We start from the raw sequence: 20,400 nt of genomic DNA, 5'->3' as shown, positions 1-20,400 counted from the left end.
TAAAACTTTATTTACAAAGACAAGCAGTAGGCTTGATTTGTCCCACAGGCCGTAGGTTGCCCACCGCTGGCACTGAGGAAATGAGGGCTTATCAAGAGGTTCTTTTGGAGAAAGTTCTCTCATACCCCTATGAGAACCTTCTCTCAAGCCTTGAGATAGGGGGCCCTCAAAAGTTTCACTTGAAGCGCTTTACCTGTGTCCCTCTGAATTTACAACACATGTTGTTCCCTGAACTGGAAATTACCTTCACTCTCTACCAATGGCAGAACAAACACCCATAAGTGTTTCCTGTTCCCCCGAGGGAGATCACGGGGGACAGAACATCTGCTTAAACTGGCTTAATTTGAGTTCAAAAGAATCACCCGGGAAGGCAGGACTCCAGAAGAGACAATTCTGTGTAGAGTGCTCTGAAACCTGGGGCAGACTGGGAAGTGGCTTCAGAGAAAAACGTGACTGGACATTCTAATTGAAACTCCGTTTGACCAGAGGATTTCTTTCATGTTTTAAAAATTGAGCTGAAGTGAAATGAGCCAGGCACAGAAAGACAAATACTGCATGATTTCACTTAGATGTAGAATCTAAAAAAGCTAAACTCATAGAAGCAGAAAGTTGAATGGTGGTTTCCAGGTTGCAGTGGGGGAGGTAGTGGGAAATGAGATATTGGTCAAAGGGTACAAAGTTTTAGTTAGGAAGAATACATTTTGTAAATCTATTGTACAACATGATGATTATAGTTAATAAAAATGTGTATTTGAAAATTGTTAAGAGAGTTGATTTTAAATGTTCTCATCACACACACAAGTGGGCTTGAGAGGTGATAGAGATATTAATTACCTTCATTTAGTCATTTCACAGTATACGCCCATATCAAAACAAATACGCCAAACAAAACGCCCAGGCTGAACACCATAAATATATACAATTTTTATTTGTCAATTAAAAAGTAACAATAAAGATTGAGCTCATAACTTATGGAGTTAAAATTTTATGCAGAAGAAAGGGAAAAACTTCCTCCAGTGAAAAAATTCTAATGAGATTTTGAAGACAGAAACAAATCACATTTTTTTTTGTTTTTGTTTTCTAAATGTTCTACAAGAGAAAATTTCAAAAGCACAATCAGTAAGAGAGAGAAAAGTATACATGTATCCAGCATGCAGCCATTGTTAACTCAGGACCAATCTTGTTTTGGTTTACTTCCCTTTCACCACCCCTACACCCCAAACACAAAATTACTAATTCCAGATCATACTATTTATTTACAAATAGTGTAGTATGTATCTCTGAAAGGCATGAACTCTTTAAAAAACATAACCATGGAATCATTATACCATCTAACAAATCAATAATAGAGGACCTTAATATTCTCAAATATCTAGTCTGTGTTCAAATTTTTCTGATTGCCTAACAATTGATTTTAGATTTTGCTCAAATTAGGATCTAAAGTCTATGTGTTGCACTTTAGTTGTTAAGTCCCTTATAATGTATAGATTCCCTAATCTTTTTTTGGTCCTTTGCAATTTCTTTCTTTCTTTTTTGATTGAATAAACCAGGTTTTTGTCCTGTGAATTTCTACTTTCTGGATATTGCTGGTTGCATATTTGTTGTGGTGTTAGTAGGATTTTTTTTTTTAATTTCTTTTGAATTGAAAATAAGATCCAGAGACCTGATCAAATTCAGCTTTAACTACTTGGCAAGACCATCTCATGGGTGATATGTGCACTCCTATAGTACTTACAGACCCATAATGTGTGGCCTTCCTCTGTGATGTTAATATTTATCAGGATTTGGGACAGTTTGAGAAATCCATTAGAAAGTTTTTTTTTTTTTTTTTTTTTGTTTTGTTTTTTTAAATCAGCTTTCTACTTAATGGTTTTGGCAGCCGTTGATTACTGCCCATACCCATAATTTTATTAGGGGAAAATTACATTTTGATTACATATCTCTGGTTGTTTTTGTTCAAAACATAGGTTATATGTTAATCTCCCAGTACATTGGCATCTTCTGGATGAGAGACTCATTAGTCTTCTCACAAGAGTCCCTTTTGTTCATTATCTTGTGGAATTTGAGTGTGAGGTTTTTTTTTAAATTGTTTGTTTGCAGGGGAGTTGATAAGCTAATTAGCTATAGAGACAAATTTTATTTTTGCTTAACTGACTCTCACTGCATGAAAAGGCAATCTAATTCTCCAGCCTACTTTGGTAAGGTCTGATGACTTCTATGAGCATGACCTTCAGAAGACTGGTTGGTCCTCTGTTTTGGAAGATCCTTGAGTGCCAAGTACATGACACATTGATGATCTGCTTAGTAAGAATAAATGTTGCTACTCAGTTTGAGAGGTTTTTGCTCTCTTTGAGAAATACTTTCCCAGACATTCTAATGTCTAAATGCCATTTGAGTAGACAATCTTCTTCAATCCATGCCTGGTAAGTAGTGGGGTTCTGTGTAGCCAGCTTATTACACTAACTTCTTCTGACTCCAGTCATAGCTCCTTATTATTTTGTCATCAATAGTGTTAACCAAACCAAGGAACATATTTGCTGCTTTTCATATATTTCACTCCTTCCATTTTCACTATTGTCTTTGTAGGACTCATAACATGTTTAAGAGGAAGTTAAATACTGCATGTACAGGTCTGAAGAGCTAGGGGCTGTATCTATAACCTTGCCAGTTTAAAGTATCGATCTTGAGTCTAAAAAAATTAGGTGGTACTGAGACCAAATTCTTGGAGGAACAATATCAGACCCTTAAACAATTTCAATGTCATAAGCAAGTGGGCCTCCAATGGAAAATCCCAGGTAAAAAGACACCTTTTCTATGCTTCTGCCGCTTCTAAGTTGACCTAAAAAAGTGGGAGTAATGGGTATTGTGATTTTTTCATTGATTCCATACTCTATGTATAAACAATTATTTTCAGCTCGACCTTGTAAACGAAGCAAAAGTTCTTGGACTTTTGCCTCCTTCCACACATCTCCACTCTGCCACAAGGAATTAATATCTGGTGTCTTTTCAAAGCACTGATCAATTTTTCCTTTGTGAACAAGTCTTTTCAGTCTTTTACCTTTTCCAAGAAAGAAATACGCAATTGGTTGCTTTGTACGATGCATATGTTTATATTGCCCCTTGAAAGAATTTTCCAGTGCTTGAGCATATGCCTTCATTTGTTGAGAATGTTGATCTAGTTGTTGATTTTCTGGCCAGAATAAGAGGGAAGCTAGAAAATAAGGTTCTGAAAACCGATGAGTCAGTCCTATTGGTTGCAAGACTTCTCGAAGCTGATCTTTTAGTTTTTCAACTGGCTTTACTAATGTCGAGGTAGGTTTGATACAGGAGAGAATAATGTTGGCCAAGATGAAATTTAACTTTTCTTTTGACTCGATTTTGACAGTGCATTGTTCTAAGAGAAAAGCATATTTGTTCACTATGTCTTCCATAGTGCTTATAGCATCCTCTTGACTTTTGATAAGATATTCCAAGAGCCCAGAAAACTTGTCTGCTTTTAAAGCTACTAGGCTTTTGCGGCATCTCTCTATTTGAAGTGGCTCACTGAACTTTGATCCAAGACCTATGTCTTGTGATTCTCCTAAGAGACAAAATATATCTGTATATTTCTTAAAATATACGGCCACCTTTCTCCGAGTTTTGGCCTCTTCATTTTGCTTAATGTTGTTCCTGGGTTTTAGCAGGACAAAGTATTCATCAAAAAAATCAAAGGACTTTTTCAAAGAAAATTTCAATTTAGTTAAATAAGGAATATAGTTTTTGAGGGCTAATTGATATTCATCATTTTGATCCCCTGGAATATCACCACTTCCTGATACAAAATTGACCATATCTCTTTTAGATAGCTCATTTTTATTATCAAAAAAAGGAATGAGCTGGAGAATTTGGATTGTGTAAAGCCCAACTTCTATCTCTCCTTGATAACCAGCGATATTGTAAGTATCGTACCTCCTTTTTGACTTCTGATACAACCTTTCCTTCACTTCATACTCTCTATATTCACTTTGCTGTTGAGATTCTTTGAATGCACTTGAGGCCTGTTCTGCTAAATTCAAAAGAGCAATTAGATCATTAACTGAAATGTTCCTATTTCTTCCATTTTCCTCTATCCACCATCTTATTTTACTTTTGTAGACTTGACCCAGTGTATCTGAGATATAAGAATTGTCAGGTTCTATGATTTTTGCTTGTTTTGCCCAGTTTAGAGCATTGCCAAAGTCCTTCTTTTTAATGTAGAAATGTCTTGCCAACGCTTGGCAAATGAATGCATTTGGGTTGAATCGATGGATACCTTCAAGCAATACAGCTTCAACTGCTTCATTTCCTTCATCTTTATGTAATGCTTCAATAAATGGGGAAAACCAATTTCCTGTTTCACCTTCATGTTCATTGCGGTGTCTTGTGAGTAGGAGTGTGTGCATATCTTGCAAAAATTTGCTTTTTCCCATACCGGTATCGAAGAACAAATTCTCAGTTAGCATATCCAACATAATTTGACTTTTATTCAGGTGATAGCTTTTCTTCAATTCTTCCAGTGAGAACTTTGCAATCAAAGAGTGAATGATGCGTACTCCACAGTAGTTCCCACATTCGATGACCTCTGTTTTTATCAGAATTGTAGAGTAGGTGCCCATCTTGTCTTCAAATTTTTCTGTGCCCCAGAAAGCCTTCTTGTTTCCAATTCCTAAGAATCTTTCACACTGTGATAGTGAAATGGTGGTATCAGGCACATATGAATTAAGAAGAGCCAGAAAAGAAAAGAGCTTTGCTTCCTTGGTAAAAATATTCTGCCCTTTCAGGATATTCCGGACCACATTTTCTATGTATTCTTTATTAAAATTGGTTTTCATGATCATAAAGGAATAAAAATCCTCAAAATTTTTATGCTGTTCTTTGATTTCTTTCAATTTAAGCTCGAAAGCTCTCTGTTCTTTGGGAGAGAGTTGCTGTATTACGGCAATGCTGTCTGGGATCCTTGCACTTTTTTCAGGATTTTGTGATCTCATACAATTTAGGATAATCACCAGAGGTTTTTCATATCGAATGTACTTTTTAGCTATAGCTGTTTGAATAGAGTACTGCAGAAGATAGACATTATCTTGTTCTTCAAAATCGTCAACAAGGAGCAGTACAGGTACATAGTCCTGTCGGTTCATTGCCCCATAGGTGATTAAATTGGTTACCTGTTCTCCAATTTCAGAAAAATCCACTGTCTTGTTTTTTAGCACAGCACATCTGAATTTTTTCCTTAGGTCCCAGAGAATGTGCATAGCCAAAGTAGTTCCCCCACAGCCTGGATGATGATACAGGTGAATAATTTTGGTACATGTTGGTTTAGAAGAATCTGCGCAGTTTTGAATCATTGCTTCAAGTCTTTCATATTTATCCCTTTTGACAAAAGGTGAAGAATAACTTTCAGAAGAGAAGTAGAAGTTCCACCATGACACTTTGCCACCTCGATAGAAGTCTTCCTCTTTTGATGCCTTGAATTCAAGGAATTTATTTTTGTCCTTCTCTAACAGTGTACCCTCACATTCATTTTCACAGATAATTTCCAGAGAAGTCATGATATCTTCTTCTTTTTTCAGAAGGACAGTCGATAAACCAATAGATGGTAAAAGTCTTTTTGAAGATTGAGTCACAGATTTTAGTTTAAGAATAGTGCCATTGATCTCTTCAAGGCTTAAAGCAGAAATGCATTGGCTTGAAATTTCATCTTGGTGTTTTATTAATCTTGCTTCAAGTAGATCTTTCCATCCCTGAAATATGTGTGGTTGTACACAAATACACAGTATATTTTCTATTCCTTTGAGATCCTGGTAGAAAGCACAGAAAGTCTCAATGAGGGGATCTCTTGGGTCATCCACAGAGGATAGTAATAGAAATACCACCAAAAACTTCCCTCTTGGCATTATGTCTTCATGTGTAAGAAATGAAATCAGTTTCCTGACATCAGAAGCTCTTTCTCTTTGCCAGGAACTTGGATCAAAGGGTTTATATTTTTCACTGTCAAGGTCTGACCTGCCATTGCAGAAAATCCAGCTTGGTTGATGGTAAAGATTCAGAGTAGAAATCTTCTCATTTGGTGTGGTTTTCCCTTCTACATATATACTTGGAAAGTGAAGGTTTGCTACTCGGCTTGCTTTGTAATCTTGGACCACTCCATTGATGTTAGACTCAGGATCGAACTCCAACACAGCAAACCATTTAATTTCCTTCAGGAAATCTAAGTGTTTTGTTTGATCTGGGTGACATTTATTTGTTACAAGAATGTACTGTTCATAGTATGAATTATCTAACAAATCTTGATTTCCTGTCAATAATTTAACCAATTTTGGTCCCTCCCTTTCTTTTTTATTTGTTTTTGCTCTGAATTTTTCTTCTGCTGCTTTTCTGGACTCTGCCAGTGTTTTAAAATCTGCTTTAAATGTTCTGAAATCAGCTTTATTTTTCATAATGTCCTTAGAGCTGGTCCCATCTCGCACAAATACTGAGAATTTTTTACTTTGTTCCCATGTTTTGTTGTTGTAATTTTGAATTTTAATCTGGAAATAATCATATTGGCATTCAGAGAACTGTGGAATAATGTCCACTTCAATAACAAATCTATCAGATAAAGTACTATTTGGCAGTAAAACTTCCACAAATCTTGGCTCTCGAATGCACTTCTTTGCTTGTTGGACCTGATGGTCTTCAAAATACTTGTTTATCATCAGATTGAAATGGTTAATGAGGGCTTCCTTGGTATCACTGGTGACTTTGACGCCAACAATTTTCCCATGGGGTTTGTCTTTGACTCCAAAATGAATAGTGCCATTGGTACGTGAATTCATACAAGCTGAAGCAAATCGGAAAACCTCATTGCTAAATTTCATCTTAACATCCTCTTCTGTGGCTGTTTCTGTATTTGTGAAGGCTTTGAATTCATGTATTGGATCAATGAGATTGCCTGGTCCTGTTTCAGGCTGTAGAATAAAATCCAACTTGTAACGATATGGATTACTGAATTCATCAAATGGGTATGATACACATGTCAGGTCTATGGATGGTTGCCTTTCCTTTGTATAATCTATTTTATCTTCTATGAGCTCAACTTTTAGTGACTCAGAAACTTTAGCAATTGTACTCATTGTAGATGGATTAGCCATATCTGGGTTCTCTTTATCCTTTTGTTTTTGCTTTGAAGTTTCTCTACTTTCCTTTTGAGACACGGTTTGGTCTTTAGGAGCATTTTTACTGGGCTTTCTCATCTTAGATGTCTGAATTGAATCTTCAATGGCTGTTTTCTGCAATTCTTTGAATAGTTCTTCTATTTGAATAGCTGGTCCATGTGTGATGCCCATATCAACAAGATGTTCTTTTTTTAACCACTTCAAGACTGCTCCATTCACATCTTGTCCAGTCAAAATTTCCCTGTGTTTTTGGTCAATCTTGTGACTTTCTAACCACCGATTTACATCCTCTTTGGTCCAATCATCTGTATTTTGTGGAAGGTTCAGTTGCTTTGCCATTCTGATACCTACATGTAGAAAAAGAAAAATTATTTAGTATTATTAAAAGTAAAATTTTGACACAATCAATTTTAGTAGATAATATATACATAATTTTCAAAATTTAGGAAGTTAAATAGGATATGCCAATGAATTATCTCTTGAGAGAACATGACTGTTACCAGTTTCCTCTGCATCCCTCCAGAGAAAGAATACCAAATACAACCACATGATCACCCTTTTCCCACATAAATTGTGGCATACTATACATAATTCCCTGGCTTCATTCACTCAGTAAATTTTGGGTATGCTTCCAGTCAGTATACATAGAGATAGTTTATCCTTATTAATGATTGTTTGCTATAATGTGTGTTTGCTGTATTATTTAAGAACATTTAATTCTGATATAGAAAATAAGAGGAAAAAGAAGGATATTTGAAACAGTTAGAATCAAGTTTGTAAGATACATCATGATAGACATAGTTAAGGTAAATAGAGCATATGAGTATTAAACATAGTTAGAAAGGGATGTAAGAACCAAATAGTAAATATTCATGAGACACACGTGAAGCACTTGCTGTTTTTGAGGTCTTAATTGGGTTACTTATTTGGTGACACCCATTCTAATAATTTGTGTTCTCCATTGAAGAAATATCAGTAAAATCCATAGTAGCTTACCAGGCTAATGACCTTTATCTGTGGCCAGGCATACTAATCCCTCTGCATTTCTCTGATTAGAGCAAGTGTATGTCATTGACCCATGACTTCTTCCATCTGCCGAGCCCCTTTAAACAGACCTCAACTCTGGTTCTCAAAATTGAACAGTCAGTGGAGAATGCTGAAACATCAGAGAGGAAGGGAGAAGATATATTAACTAGCACAACTGAGATAATGAGATCCTTCTACTCTTCTTGTTCTTTATCCAAGATGTGTTGCCCACCTCTTTGTTGTTGTTGTTGGGTATTTTAAATTTTTTTTTTTTGAGGTGAAGTTTTGCTCTTGTTGCCCAGGTGGAGTGCAATGGTGCCATCTTGGCTCATTGCAACCTCTGCCTCCTGGGTTCAAGTGATCCTCCTGCCTCAGCCTCCCAAAGTGCTGGGATTACAGGCGTGAGCCACTGCGCCTGGCCTTGTTGTGTATTTTAATTGATTTTAAAAAATATGTCCTTCAAGCATCTTAATTTTGTCTGTGAGCCGTTCTGTTCCGTGTCATCTGGAATAGCTTGCTGAGTAGTGAACTTGTTGGGTACTGTTGCATTAAAGTAATTTTTCACATGATAATTGATAAGAGCTGATTCCTGAGCAATAACTCATGGCATAATTATTTAGTTTGCAAATTTGCAGACTACTATCCAAAAAATTAATGTCAATCTAGGCTACACAAGTATTGCAATGGTTAGAAAAAATGAAATGCAAATAATAATAGTCAGCTTTAAGTATGATCCAAAACTGTGAGTCATTTTAATGAACTAAACTTTCATTTGTCATGGGAGGCATCAAATTAAATAATGGAGGCAGCCTGGGGAATGATGGCAGATAAATTATTATATAGGCCCATGTTCATGAAATAACACACAGAAATATTGCTTTCTAGTGGCAGAGACAAACTCAGGATTAGGATTTACGTTCCTTTCAAGTGAATATGCCAGAGCCATGGTCCAAGGTTTAAGCTATTATTTTTTTCATTATGTAACTGCGGTATGCACAGAAAGTGAATAAGCAACATAACCTTACAGCTATATCAATACAAAATAGGCAAAGATAGGCAATATCTTGGTTGCAATTTTGTACTATAATTTTATAAGATTTTACAATTGGGGAAGTTAGGTAAAGAGTACACAGAATATCAAATTATTTCTTGCAACTACATATGAATCTACAATAATCTCAAATAAAATGTTACTCAAAAAATAAAAAACTGCTATGGTATCCATTAAAGAGAAAAATATTTAGAACCGAGCAGTAATAAAAATGCTGCATATAAAAAGTTGTAAGGAACAATGTCTACAATACTTGGAGAAATATGTATAGCCTTGTATGTATTTATAAAAATGGAAGAATGGGTGTGCCCTGCCGTGAACCTGTATGGCTAAGACCCCTGCTGCATGTGTGCATGGGTGTGACCCACGCCCGCGGATTTTGTCTGGGGGACTGCAAGTACCTTCAGCATTCTCCCTTCACACACACATGGACACAGTGTCACCTCCTCAAGCCATAGGGTGCCAAGTCTAAAGCACAGGGCCAGGTTTCAAGATGGCCAAATAGGAACAGCTCCAGTCTATAGCTTCCAGTGTGAGCAATGAAGAAGATGGGTGATTTCTGCATTTTCAACTGAGGTACCAGGTTCATCTCACTGGGGCTTGTCGGACAGTGGGTGTAGTCCATGGAGTGTGAGCTGAAGCAGGGGAGGGCATCACATCACCTAGGAAAGGGCTAGGAAATTCCCTTTCCTAGCCAAGGGAAGCCATGACAGATAGTACTTGGAAAATTTGGACACTCCCATCCTAATACTGCACTTTTCCAATGGTCTTAGCAAATGGCACACCAGAAGATTATATCCCGCACCTGGCTCAGAGGGTCCCACACCCATGGAGCCTCACTCACTGCTAGCACAGCAGTCTCAGATCGAACTGCAAGGCAGCAGCAAGGCTAGGGGAGGGGCGTCTGCCATTGCTGAAGATTGAGTAGGTAAACAAAGTGGCCAGGAACCTTGAACTGGGTAGAACCCACTGCAGCTCAAGGAGGCCTGCCTGCCTCTGTAGACTCCACCTCTGTGGGCAGGGCATAGCTGAACAAAAGGCAGCAGAAACTCCTGCAGACTGGGAGACACCTCCCATTAGGGGCCTACCGACACCTCATACAGCCGGGTGCCCCTCTTAGACGAAGCTTCCAGAGGAAGGATCAGGCAACAACATTTACTATTCTGCAATATTTGCTGTTCTGCAGCCTCCGCTGGTGATACCCAGGCAAACAAGGTCTGGAGTGAACCTCCAGCAAACTCCAACAGACCTGCAGCTGAGGGTCCTGACTGTTAGAAGGAAAACTAACAAACAGAAAGGACATCCACACCAAAACCCCATCTGTATGTCACTATCATCAAAGACCAAAGGTAGATAAAACCACAAAGATGGGGAGAAACCAGAGCAGAAAAGCTGAAAATTCTAAAAATCAGAGTGCCTCTTCTCCTCCAAAGGAATGCAGCTCCTCACCAGCAATGGAGCAAAGCTGGACAGAGAATGACTTTGACGAGTTGAGAGAAGCAGGCTTCAGATGATCGGTAATAACAAACTTCTCTGAGCTAAAGGAGGATGTTCAAACCCATCACAAAGAAGTTAAAAACATTGAAGAAAGATTAGATGAATGGCTAACTAGAATAAACAGCATAGAGAAGACCTTAAATGACCTGATGGAGCTGAAAACCATGGCACAAGAACTACATGTCACATATACAAGCTTCAGTAGCCAATTTGATCAAGTGGAAGAAAGGGTATCAGTGATTGAAGATCAAATGAATGAAATTAAGTGAGAAGAGAAGTTTAGAGAAAAAAGAGTAAACAGAAACAAACAAAGCCTCCAAGAAATATGGGATTATGTGAAAAGACCAAATCTACATCTGATTGGTGTACCTGAACGTGACGGGGAGAATAGAACCAAGTTGGAAAACACTCTTCAGGATATTATCCAGTAGAACTTCCCCAACCTAGCAAGGCAGGCAGACATTAAAATTCAGGAAATACAGAGAATGCCACAAAGATACTCCTTGAGAAGAGCAACTCCAAGACACATAATTGTCAGATTCACCAAAGTTGAAATGAAGGAAAAAATGTTAAGGGCAGCCAGAGAGAAAGGTCGGGTTACCCACAAAGGGAAGCCCATCAGATTAACAGTGGATCTCTTGGCAGAAAATCTACAAGCCAGAAGAGAGTGGGGGGCCAATATTCAACATTCTTAAAGAAAAGAATTTTCAACCCAGAATTTCATATCCAGCCAAACTAAGTTTCATAAGTGAAGGAGAAATAAAATCCTTTACAGACAAGCAAATGCTGAGAGATTTTGTCACCACCAGTCCTGCTATACAAGAGCTCCTGAAGGAAGCAGTAAACATGGAAAGGAACAACTGGTACCAGCCACTGCAAAAACATGTCAAATTGTAAAGACCATCAATGCTAGGAAGAAACTGCATCAACTAATGAGCAAAATAACCAGCTAACCTCATAATGACAGGATGAAATTCACACATAACAATATTAACCTAAAGTGTAAATGGGCTAAATCGTCCAGTTAAAAGACACAGACTGGCAAATTGGATAAAGAGTCAAGACCCATCAGTGTGCTGTATTCAGGAGACCCATCTCATGCATAGAGATACACATAGGCTCAAAATAAAGGGATGGAGGAAGATCTACCAAGGAAATGGAAAACACAACAAAACAAAACAAAAAGCAGGGGTTGCAATCCTAGTCTCTGATAAAACAGACTTTAAACCAACAAAGATCAAAAGAGACAAGGCCATTACATAACTGTAAAGGGATCAATTCAAGAAGAAGAGCTAACTATCCCAAATATATATGCACCCAATACAGGAGCACCCAAATTCATAAAGCAAGTCCTTAGAGACCTACAAAGAGACTTAGACTCCCATACAATAATAATGGGAGACTTTAACACCCCACTGTCAACATTAGACAGATCAATGAGACAGAAAGTTAACAAGGATATCCAGGACTTGAACTCAGCTCTGCACCAAGTGGACCTAATAGCCATCTACAGAACTCTCCACCCAAATCAACAGAATATATATTCTTCTCAGCACCACATCACACTTATTCCAAAATTGACCACATAGTTGGAAGTAAAGTACTCCTCAACAAATGTAAAAGAATAGAAATTATAACAAACTGTCTCTCAGACCACAGTGCAATCAAATTAGAACTCAGGATTAAGAAACTCACTCAAAACTGCTCAACTTCATGGAAACTGAACAACCGGCACCTGAACAACTACTGTGTACCTAACGAAATGAAAGCAGAAATAAAGATGTTCTTTGAAAACAGTGAGAACAAAGACACAACATACCAGAATGTCTGGGACACATTTAAAGCAGTGTGTAGAGGGAAATTTATAGCACTAAATGCCCGCAAGAGAAAGCAGGAAAGATCTAAAATTGACACCCTAACATCACAATTAAAACAACTACAGAAGCAAGAGCAAACACATTCAAAATCTAGCAGAAGGCAAGAAATAACTAAGATCAGAGCAGAATTGAAGGAGGTAGAGACACAAAAAAACACTCCAAAAAATCAATGAATCCAGGAGTTGGTTTTTTGAAAAGATCAACAAAATTGATAGACCTTTAGCAAGATTAATAAAGAAGAAAAGAGAGAAGAATCAAATAGATGCAATAACAAATGATAAAGGAGATATTACTACCGATCCACAGAAATCCAAACTACCATCAGAGAATACTGTAAAAACCTCTATGCATATAAACTAGAAAATCTAGAAGAAATGGATAAATTCCTGAACACATATACCCTCCCAAGACTAAGCCAGGAAGAAGTTGAATCACTGAATAGACCAATAACAGGTTCTGAAATTGAAGCAAAAATTAATAGTCTACCAACCAAAAAAAGTCTAGGACCAGACGGATTCATAGTCAAATTCTACCAGAGGCACAAAGAGGAGCTGGTACCATTCCTTCTGAAACTATTCCAATCAATAGAAAAAGAGGGAGTCCTCCCTAATGCATTTTATGAGGCCAGCATCATCCTGATACCAAAGCCTGGCAGAGATACAACAAAAAAGAAAGAATTAGACTAATATCCCTGATGAACATCGATGCAAAAATCCTCAATAAAATACTGGCAAACCGAATCCAGCAGCACATCAAAAAGCTTATCCACCAAGATCAAATTGGCTTCATCCCTGGGATGCAAGGCTGGTTCAACATATGCAAATCAATAAATGTAATACATCATATAAACAGAACCAAAGATAAAAACCACATGATTCTCTCAATAGATGCAGAAAATGCCTTTGACAATATTCAACAGCACTTCATGCTAAAAACTCTCAATAAACTAGGTATTGATGGGACATATCTCAAAATAATAAGAGCTATTTATGACAAACCCACAGCCGATATCATAATGGCAAAAACTGGAAGCATTCCCTTTGAAAACTGGCACAAGACAGGGGTGTCCTCTCTCACCACTCCTATTCAACATAGTGTTGGAAGTCCTGACTAGGGCAATCAGGCAGGAGAAAGAAATAAAGGGTAATTAGTTAGGAAAGAAGGAAGTCAAATTGTCCCTGTTTGCAGATGACATGATTGTATGTTTAGAAAACCCCATCATCTCAGACCAAAATGTCCTTAAACTGATAAGCATCTTCAGTCAAGTCTCAGGATACAAAATCAATGTGCAAAAATCAAAAGCATTCCTATACACCAAAAACAGACAGAGAGCCAAATCATGAGTGAACTCCCATTCACAATTGCTTTAAAGAGAATAAAATACCTAGAATCCAACTTACAAGGGATGTGAAAGACCTCTTCAAGGAGAACTACAAACCACTGCTCAATGAAATAAAAATAAAATAAAAGAATAAAATAAAATAAGAATTTAAAAAAGAATAAAATAAAATAAAATGTAAGAAAAAATAAAATAAAATAAATGAAATAAAAGAGGACACAAACAAACAAAAGAACATTCCATGCTCGTGGATAGGAAGAATCAATATCATGAAAATGGCCATACAGCCCAAGGTAATTTATAGATTCAATGACATCCCCATTAAGCTACCAATGACTTTCTTCACAGAATTGGAAAAAACTACCTTAAAGTTCATATGGAACCAAAAATAAGAGCCCACAATGCCAAGACAATCCTAAGCCAAAAGAACAAACCTGGAGGCATAACACTACCTGACTTCAAACTATACTACAAGGCTACAGTAACCAAAACAGCATGGTACTGGTACCAAAACAGAGATATACACCAATGGAACAGAACAGAGCCTTCAGAAATAATACCACATATCTACAGCCATCTGATATTTGACAAACCTGACAAAAACAAGAAATGGGGAAAGGATTCCCTATTTAATAAATGGTGCTGGGAAAACTGGCTAGCCATATGTAGAAACCTAAAACTGGATCCCTTCCTTACACCTTATACAAAAATTAATTCAAGATGGATTAAAGACTTAAATGTTAGGCCTAAAACCATAAAAAACCTAGAAGAAAACCTAGGCAATACCATTCAGGACATAGGCATGGGCAAGGACTTCATGACTAAAACACCAAAAGCAATGTCAACAAAAGCCAAAACTGACAAACTAAAGAGCTTCTGCACAGCAAAAGAAACTACCATCAGAGTGAACAGGCAACTTACAGAATGGGAGAAAATTTTTACAATCTACCAATTTCACAAAGGGCTAATATGTGGAATCTACAAAGAACTTGAACAAATTTACAAGAAAATATCAAACAACCTCATCAAAAAGTGGGCAAAGGACAAGAACAGACACTTTTCAAAAGAAGACATTTATGCAGCCAACAGACACATGAAAAAATGCTCATCATCACTGGCCATCAGAGAAATGCAAATCTAAACCACAATGAGATACTATCTCACACCAGTTAGAACGGCGATCATTAAAAAGTCAGGAAACAACAGATGCTGGAGAGGATGTGGAGAAATAGGAACACGTTTACACTATTGGTGGGACTGTAAACTAGTTCAACCATTATGGAAGACAGTGTGGCGATTCCTCAAAGATCTAGACCTAAAAATACCATTTGTCTCAGTCATATACCATTTACTGGGTATATATCCAAAGGATTATAAATCATGTTGCTATAAAGACAAATGCACACGTATGTTTATTGTGGCAGTATTCACAATAGCAAAGACTTGGAACCAACCCAAATGTCCATCAATGATAGACTGGATTAAGAAAATGTGGCACATATACACCATGGACTACTATGCAGCCATAAAAAAGGATGAGTTCATGTCCTTTGTAGGGACATGGATGAAGCTGGAAACTATCATTCTGAGCAAACTATCGCAAAGACAGAAAACCAAACACCACGTGTTCACACTCACAGGTGGGAAGTTAACAATGAGAATAGTAGGACACAGGGTGATGAACATCCCACACTGGGCCTGTTGTGGGGTGGGGGGAGGGGGGAGGGATAGCATTAGGAGATATACCTGATGTAAATGATGAGTTAATGGGTGCAGCACACCAACATGGCACGTGTACATATGTAACAAACATGCATGTTGTGCATATGTACCCTAGAACTTAAAGTATAATTTAAAAAAAGGAAGAATGACTGAAAAGTATGAACTAAATGCCAATTTAATAAATTCAAAGAAGAACAACAGAATAAACCTGAAATAAGAAGAAAGAAAAAAATAAAGATAAAAGTAGAAATTTATAAAATGGAAAACAAAATGACAAGAGAGACCCAATGAAGTCCAAGAGATAAAAAGTAATAAAATTGACACATCCATGGAATGATTAACCAAAAAATAAGCAATATTAATTAATTAAATTAACAATTTAATCAATTAGTTCAATTAATAATTCAAATAATTATTCAATTAATAAAATAAGCAATATTAGATACAAGTAAACAATATTAGATACTTTAAAAATGAAAGGGTTTGGATGTTATTCCAACCAACTTTAACTGAATAAATTGAAAACTAAGATTAATTAGCAAATTCTTAAAAAATATAGCTTACCAAACTGACTCTAGAAGAAACTGAAGGAGTCTCAGTTTCAGGATGTAGGAGATCACAAAAGGCCACCTACTCACCCACTTCAACAATGAGAACAAAATCCGAAAAACTGCAAAACTCATATTTTTAAGTAATCACAAAGTCATCAATAGACCAGATGACAAGGACAGGATGAACTAAAATTCCAGAGAGGAAAAGATTCCTGTCTAGGTAAGCTTTGGGGGCATTTGTTGATTTGGGGTTGGGTTTAAGGATTAGACTTGGCCTACTGGGAGGAGGAGAAACCAGTGGGGATTTTGGTAGTCACAGCGGCGGGTGTAATGAAGTGCAATTAGAAGTGTTCCAAAATCTTTACTATAATGGATATGCAAAGTAAAATTACAACAAGATAATATTACATGCCTACCAGAATGGCTAAAATGAAAGACTGGTAACGCCAAATGTTGGTGAAGATGTGGAGTCAATGGAGCTCTCATACATTGCCTGTTGGAATGTACATTGTTTCAGCCACTTTAAGAAGCTATCAGTTTTTGTGAAGTTAAATATATACCTACCCTTTGGATCTGCAATTCTCATGAAAATGATTAAAGTACTGATATAGGCAACAACATGAAAGAATCTCACATCATACTGTGTGAAATAAGCCAGTTACAACAGAAAACATATTGTAGAATTCTACTTATATAGTTTAAGAATAGGCAAAAGTAATCTGTCATAGAAGTCAGAATGATGTTGGGGGTAGATATTTTCTGGGAAGGAACACAAGGAAAACTTCTGGGGTGATGGAAATATTTTATATCTTGATATGGGTAGTGGTTGCACAGGTAAGTACATATAAAAATGTCATAGAGGCTTACCGTTAAGTTTGTTCATTGTATATAAGTTATGCCATATTTAAAAAGCTAATAATGCCTCCAAAATACATTAGAAAATAAATAAACGGATGAATAAAATAAAAGAGACACTTGCATAAAAAAGATGATGGTGTGTTATGAACCAAGGATAATTGTGACTTCAATGGTATGTGAGGTCCTAAAGTTTTGCTAGGTGTTTATTATTGCAGCCTCAGATTATGAACTTTTGACTTCTGCATCCGACTCAGTGTTGATTCATACTGGTTTTAGAGTTATCTAAAAGCTGACTACACCCTCGTCTAGTGACCGTTCTAATCTAAGTCACTTTCTTGTATCCATTTGCTGAGTCACATCTACTCCACCCTATGAAAGTATGCTCCCTTTTGTTACACCCACACTGTTTAACATAAAGCAGGGGTCCCTGATTATTCTGCTGCTAGTGTGCCCTGGCTCCTGAGGCCTCATACCCATGACTCTCATCCCCCATCTCGCCCCCTTCCACCGGTACCCTTTTCCTGGGGTCTCCCTGACTTCCTTCATCAACTTGAACCTTTCACAGTTTTACAGACACAGTCACAGTCCTTACTCTCTGGGTGATATGTCATAAACTAGATGATGAGAACGAGTGGTGAATTAGATGGATTATTTGATTTATGCAAGAACTGCATACCATTATATGTAAAAACATAAAGTCAGGTTCTCATATAAGAATGTGGGAGATGGAGAACTGGGCCTGAACATTTGGTTGGGAAAGTAAGCAAATAATAAAGAAGTGACCTTTGACTGTTTTCTCTACTAGAGAGATTATGAATATTTCAAATGTCATTGAACAGGTTACACTTTCACGCTTCTTCCCCTAAAGCTTTTGTCAGATTATTGATAGCTGTACCTTTCAATAAATTATTTTTCAAAAATTGTTGATGATGTCACTCTTGGAGAAAATAATATGTCACCATTCATAGGTATTTATGCCACTGTTCATAGATATTTTACATATTTATGATTTCTTTATATCCTCTCTTGTTCCAAAATGTTTTTTAGGTGAAATATTTAGAAAGTAATCCAGGATCACACATATATTAAAACTGTTAGGTAAAGAAATCATGGGGAAGGCTAAATAATGGTAGGGGGAAAAAGGTGAAATCATGGAGTAAAATTAGTGCCTAAAATTACTGGTTTTGATACTGTATACTTTAAAAACTGACCTGAAAATTTGGTTCTGAGAATCTTAGCAGGAAACACTATTTGTTACCGATTGAACCCACATACATTTTTTTTAAACTCTAGTTGGTGTTAAACTGTAGGGTTTTTTAACTTTTCTAAAGGGAGCTGAAGGTCAGGCCTTCATTCAGAAATGTGATCCCCCAACCCTCTTGCATTATCTTAGTGTTTCCTTCGGGGAGAAATTAGACATAAGCCTAGTATTTTTGCCAGGCACATAAAGCTGCCATAATTCCAAAGACTTCCCATAGTAGTCTATCTGTCTGTCTGTCTTCCTATACATGTCATCCAACAACAGCATTTGAGAAACTCTCAGAGAGCTTTGTTTTCTGGAAGCTACTTATTTCTTAGAGTAGATGGTGGAAGGTATATTTGATTAAAGTAAAGTACTTTTAAGTTTTCATTACCTGTTCTTTACCTATTTTTCCTTTTTCTTTTTCTTTTTCTTTTTTTTTTTCTTTGAGACATGGTCTCATTCTGTTGCCTATGCTGGAGTGCAGTGGTGCAATTATAGCTCACTGTAACCTTAAATTCTCGGGCTCAAGCAATCCTTCTGCCTCAGCCTCCAAAGCAGCTAGGACTACAGATGCGTGCCACCACATCCAGCTATTTTTTTTTTGGTAGGAATCTTGCTAGGTAGGGTCTTGCTATGTTGCCCAAGCTAATTTTGAATTCCTGGCCTCAAACAATTCTCATGTCCTTGCCTTCCAAAGTGCTCAAATTACAGGCTACCACACCTGGCCTGTTTGTTCTTTCTGAAGATGCTGTTATGCCTTGGGAGATTTCATCAATAAAAGTGTCTGTAGTTTTCAACTGCATCTTTAATGAAATGTATGACTAATTTTTCAACTAATACAAAGCAGGCTCCTGTCAGAGCAACAAATAGTCTCGAATTTCTAGGCTTAGAATACTATTTTTTGTTTTGAGGTATATTTAAATCTTCTAATTAAAAAGTATATTTCTTTCTATTCAATAAAATGCTGCTATAGATAGTAAGAACAATATTAATAATAGATATTGTACTTACCCAGATAGTCTTGCAAATTTCTTTTACATGTATGTGGGGAAAACCATCTCTTTTGGTGCTGAAAATATCTGATGTGTTTGTTTTCTTCCTCCTGCGATGCTAGAGAAAAGTATTTTCCTCATTCTGGTTTTAACGGAAGTCTATGTGTTACCTGCTTCTATCTCATAGCAAGCTCTAATTGGCTCAGAAACAACAGAGCATGCTTAACAATTGGGAAGATGGGGGAAGGAAGAACGTAGGTTTTGTTTCAGTTTCATTTCTCAGATCTGAAATTATAACATGGCCTTTTCTATCTGAAATGCTTTTTTATAAGCTATGGCTCTATACCACCTTCTGGTCTGCTTGGTTAAAATCTGAAGGAATATCCCACAAACTGTGGGATATTCTGGCTTAATTGATCCCTTGGGAATATGAGTTTACATTGCAGTCCCAGCCTTGTGGAGTGCCGGGTTGGAGATATTCTAGGTCAGTATTTCACTGGCCTTTAAGGGTGGAGTTACTGTCCATTTCTGCTTTCCTAAAGTATAAAGAATGTCTTTCAGGGATGGGACTTCTTTGAGCACCCCAATAAATGCTAAATGCCTCTGGCTTAGTTCTGCAGAGCAGACCAGGGCTGCAGCAGACCTGATGGTCACATTGTAGAGATTTATCTTTTCTAAGGTCAGTGTCAGGGCCAGGTAGAAAACTGCCTGGGTGAGAGCAACAAAAATAGCTGATATTTTAAAAACTAACAGGAAGTACTAATATTCATTGTGTGTGCTCAATTAGCTTTTGGTTTCCACATCCCATAATTGATCCATACTGGTTTTAGATGAAAACATTTAAAAACTTTTATTTTAAAATATTTATTGGGCACTTACCATGTACCAGGCATTGTTCTAAGTGTTTCATATTAACTTAATTACTCTTCACAACAATCTCCTGAGGTAGAGATTATTTTTATCTCAATTTTAAAGGTGAATAAACTGAGGCATAGAGATATTAAATAATATCTAAATAATATCTAAAGTTTGCACAACTAATACATGGCAGAGATTTGAACCCAGGTTTCAG

At 37.0% G+C, this 20,400-nt stretch overlaps 1 protein-coding gene across 3 annotated transcripts; it reads right to left on the bottom strand.

Annotated features, from left to right (window-relative positions):
- Window positions 1-900: 900 nt before the first annotated feature.
- Window positions 901-19,582, bottom strand: SAMD9 (sterile alpha motif domain containing 9). Of its 3 annotated transcripts, none has more exons than XM_015134241.3 (3): window positions 19,348-19,532; window positions 8,169-8,328; window positions 2,337-7,519 (listed from the first exon to the last, which is right to left on the bottom strand). In XM_015134241.3, exon 3 carries the CDS (start codon window positions 7,509-7,511, stop codon window positions 2,745-2,747), a length of 4,767 nt encoding a protein of 1,588 aa, XP_014989727.1. In that variant the 5' UTR covers window positions 7,512-7,519; window positions 8,169-8,328; window positions 19,348-19,532; the 3' UTR covers window positions 2,337-2,744. The 3 variants fall into 3 exon arrangements, with proteins under 3 accessions (XP_001090497.2, XP_014989727.1, XP_077854197.1); XM_077998071.1 differs by lacking the exon at window positions 19,348-19,532 and adding an exon at window positions 16,249-16,354; XM_001090497.5 differs by lacking the exon at window positions 8,169-8,328 and having other exon boundaries at window positions 901-7,519; window positions 19,348-19,582.
- Window positions 19,583-20,400: the final 818 nt, after the last annotated feature.

The sequence above is a fragment of the Macaca mulatta genome, chromosome 3 (genome assembly GCF_049350105.2).
Source record: "Macaca mulatta isolate MMU2019108-1 chromosome 3, T2T-MMU8v2.0, whole genome shotgun sequence".
Classification (NCBI taxonomy): domain Eukaryota; kingdom Metazoa; phylum Chordata; class Mammalia; order Primates; family Cercopithecidae; genus Macaca; species Macaca mulatta.
Note: the sequence above shows the minus strand (reverse complement) of the source record. Positions and strands in the feature narration are given on the sequence as shown.

Excerpts from the sequence above, each read along its gene's own strand:
- SAMD9 (XM_001090497.5), bottom strand. The coding sequence starts at position 7,511 with ATGGCAAAGCAACTGAACCTTCCACAAAATACAGATGATTGGACCAAA.